We start from the raw sequence: 2,963 nt of genomic DNA, 5'->3' as shown, positions 1-2,963 counted from the left end.
ATAAGAATGAGTACCCTTCAGTTTTCGCACACTATTTTAACTTTGATGAATGTATGCAGGCACAATACATATAATATTATAAAAATGTTTAAAATTAACAAAGAAAACCTATCCATTCTAATAATTTTTCTCTATAATTTATCATTTTTCTACAATATTTGACTGATATTTCTAAATGAAGGTCATAGAAGTTAATCTCTTACGAATTTACAAAAGGTTAATTCAAAGAATACAGCTGGAACACAAACACACCCTTGTTCTTCATTCATTCTCACTTTATTTCTCAACAAAGGGAAAAAACAAAACTGAGCAGAAGACAGAAGCTGTTTTCTCCCTCTGAAGCGATAAAACTCCTAACCTACAATAATAATAATAATAATAATAATAATAATAATAATAATAATAAAATAACTAGAAGAAGAAGGAGGGAAAATTAGAGCAGAAAAATTACGAAGAGACGAGTTATCGTTGATATTGCGATCTCGTTCTTCCCAAATTCTCGGCAAATCTCGCGAGAGATTGAAGGTTACACCGAAGAATGGTGTCAACGAAAACGCGCGTGTCCTCGGAGGTGTTCCCGGGCGGTACGTCCACCACATAAGACTCCACGACCACCGTACCTTCATCGACGTCGCGGTTGGCGGATCGGCGGTGGAGAGTTGTGACGGAGCGGTAGTTGGAGAGGCGGTGGTCGCCGCCAACCATGCTGAAGGCGATTACGTGGCGGCGGTCATCGAGGAGGTCGAGGCGCTCTGTGCTGACGGCGGCGGGGAGGCCGGAGACCACGCGGACCTCGCGGAGGGATCCTACGGCGGCGCCGTCACCTAGGACGAGGTGGCAGGTCTTGACGAAATGCTTGTAGGCTTGGGGGTTATCGAAGCGGCGAACGATGGACCACACGGTGGGAAGAGGGGCGGCGATCTCCTGGATGACGGCGGAGCAGCACTGGTTGGGCGAAACCGCATGCGTGTGGTGGCGGGATACGGCGGCTGGGACGGTTTGAAGACTTGGTGGCATTTTATGTTTTATTGAGTTCCTGAAAATATTATGAACGATGTCTTTTGAAATTTTTGTATGTGTTCTGTTGAATGTGGAAGTGACTAGTGAGTGTTTTATGGTTTTGCTTCAGTTTAGACGTTTAGTTGATAACTCAAGTTGGAGAGTAGGGGTGCACAGACCCGGCCCGGCTCGAAGGCCCGGCCCGGTCCCGAACACTTTTGGGGCTAATTTGGTGTGATTTCATCGGGTTTAGGGCCGGGTAAGGGTCTCAAAAATAGACCCGGTCATTATTTCGGGTCGGGTCCGGGCCATAGCTCGGGTCACCCGAAGTCGGCCCGATGGCCCGGTTATCATACACAATCAATATTTTGTGTTTTTAGTGATGGATCATGACTGTTCTTATGTGGAATTTAAGTATTGTAAATCTTAATATTTTGTGTTAGTCATTATAAGACTATAAATTAATGTTTTATGTTTAGAATGCATAAGACTTTAGACTAATGCATAATATTGTGCTATTTGTATTGATTTAAATATTTGGTATTATTAGACAATATTAGTATTGATTGTGGTTATACTTTAGTATTGATTGTGGTTATGCTTTAATTTTGAAGAAGGGTTGGTTTTTGTTATATTTTTCTAAGTGAATTTTATCATGTTAAATAATGGTTGGAGTCTTAGAAATTTGGATATTTTTACATGCTTGCTTACAAGAAGGTATCAATGTAATGTAATGTTAACGGCCCGATTTTTACCCGGTTTTCACCCGGTATATTTGTGGCCCGAAAGTGTATTGGTTTCATCGGGTCTAAGGCCGGGTTCGGGTCTAATAAATAGACCCGGTGTATATTTCGGGTCGGATCTGGGTCACATCAAACCCGGCTTCACCCGACCCATGTGCACCCCTATTGGAGAGGAACCAAGCCACTTGACTAGGGAAATGTACATATTTCTTTTCTTTTTTTTTTGCATTAGAAAATAAAAAATATTTGATAAACAGGTTATTTTTTAAATAAAGTTCAGTTAAATATTTTTTATGCTTTTTTTTACAAAATTAATTATCAAAATGACTTAGTTATAGAATATTTTTCATAAAAATTTATTCATATTAAATAAAATATTGGCAAATTTTGTTAAATAATTTAATTAAATATGTTAATTATTTAATAGTTTAATTATTATTTTATAGAAAAATATTTTTATATAAGTAATTATTTTATCGGTTTAATTATATACAGAAATATTATATGTATATTAAAAATAAATTGTTGTGTACGTATTTATGTATCTTTATAAATATTCAATTAGTAGAATAGTCAAATCTACTATAATAAAATAATTAAATCTGTAAAATAAATAATTAAATATGTATAATAAATTATAAAATATCAAATATATTTTACTATATATAATTATACATGCAATAATTAATTGATGGTTAACCTACTCCTAACATATATAATTGAGCTATATCTAGTATTACCAGAAATTAAATTTATTTGCTAGTATTGCTATTTGCTAGTAGGTAATTGACCGAGTAGAAATAGAAATTTTTAAGGTTCAAGATGTTTAATTACGTCATTATGTGCATATATGTTATTATTGTAATAAATTCAATGTTTACACTATTCTACGTAAAGTAGAATATAAATCAATCAACTTGAAAATTTAAATTAATTTGTAAACTTTTTAGCTAGTTGAATATAAATGCTAAAAGTAGATTTCATCAAAATTATTGGACCATTGAGTTGATCCTTGTCAATTATGCTGTCAATTTTAATTCACAAAGTGCACAAAGATGAAGTGATTTTATTTATTATATATTACTATTCCTGAAACTGTAGGTTGATCTTGGATGAGATTTGCAGTAGCGGTCGAAGCTGTTGCGTTCGATTTGTTGGATCTGGTGGTCGAGCTGTCGTGTCCGATTTGTTAGATTTGACGGTGTTGCCGATCCTTCGTCA

General features: G+C 35.5%; 1 protein-coding gene across 2 annotated transcripts; it reads right to left on the bottom strand.

Moving 5' to 3' along the window:
- Positions 1-236: 236 nt before the first annotated feature.
- LOC130976445 (abscisic acid receptor PYL4) lies at positions 237-1,301 on the bottom strand. Of its 2 annotated transcripts, none has more exons than XM_057901314.1 (2): positions 452-1,301; positions 237-358 (listed from the first exon to the last, which is right to left on the bottom strand). In XM_057901314.1, the coding sequence occupies exon 1, from the start codon at positions 1,015-1,017 to the stop codon at positions 463-465; it is 555 nt and encodes a 184-aa protein (XP_057757297.1). In that variant the 5' UTR covers positions 1,018-1,301; the 3' UTR covers positions 237-358; positions 452-462. The 2 variants fall into 2 exon arrangements, with proteins under 2 accessions (XP_057757297.1, XP_057757298.1); XM_057901315.1 differs by having other exon boundaries at positions 237-353.
- Positions 1,302-2,963: the final 1,662 nt, after the last annotated feature.

Source organism: Arachis stenosperma, chromosome 4, assembly GCF_014773155.1.
Source record: "Arachis stenosperma cultivar V10309 chromosome 4, arast.V10309.gnm1.PFL2, whole genome shotgun sequence".
NCBI lineage: Eukaryota > Viridiplantae > Streptophyta > Magnoliopsida > Fabales > Fabaceae > Arachis > Arachis stenosperma.
Note: the sequence above shows the minus strand (reverse complement) of the source record. Positions and strands in the feature narration are given on the sequence as shown.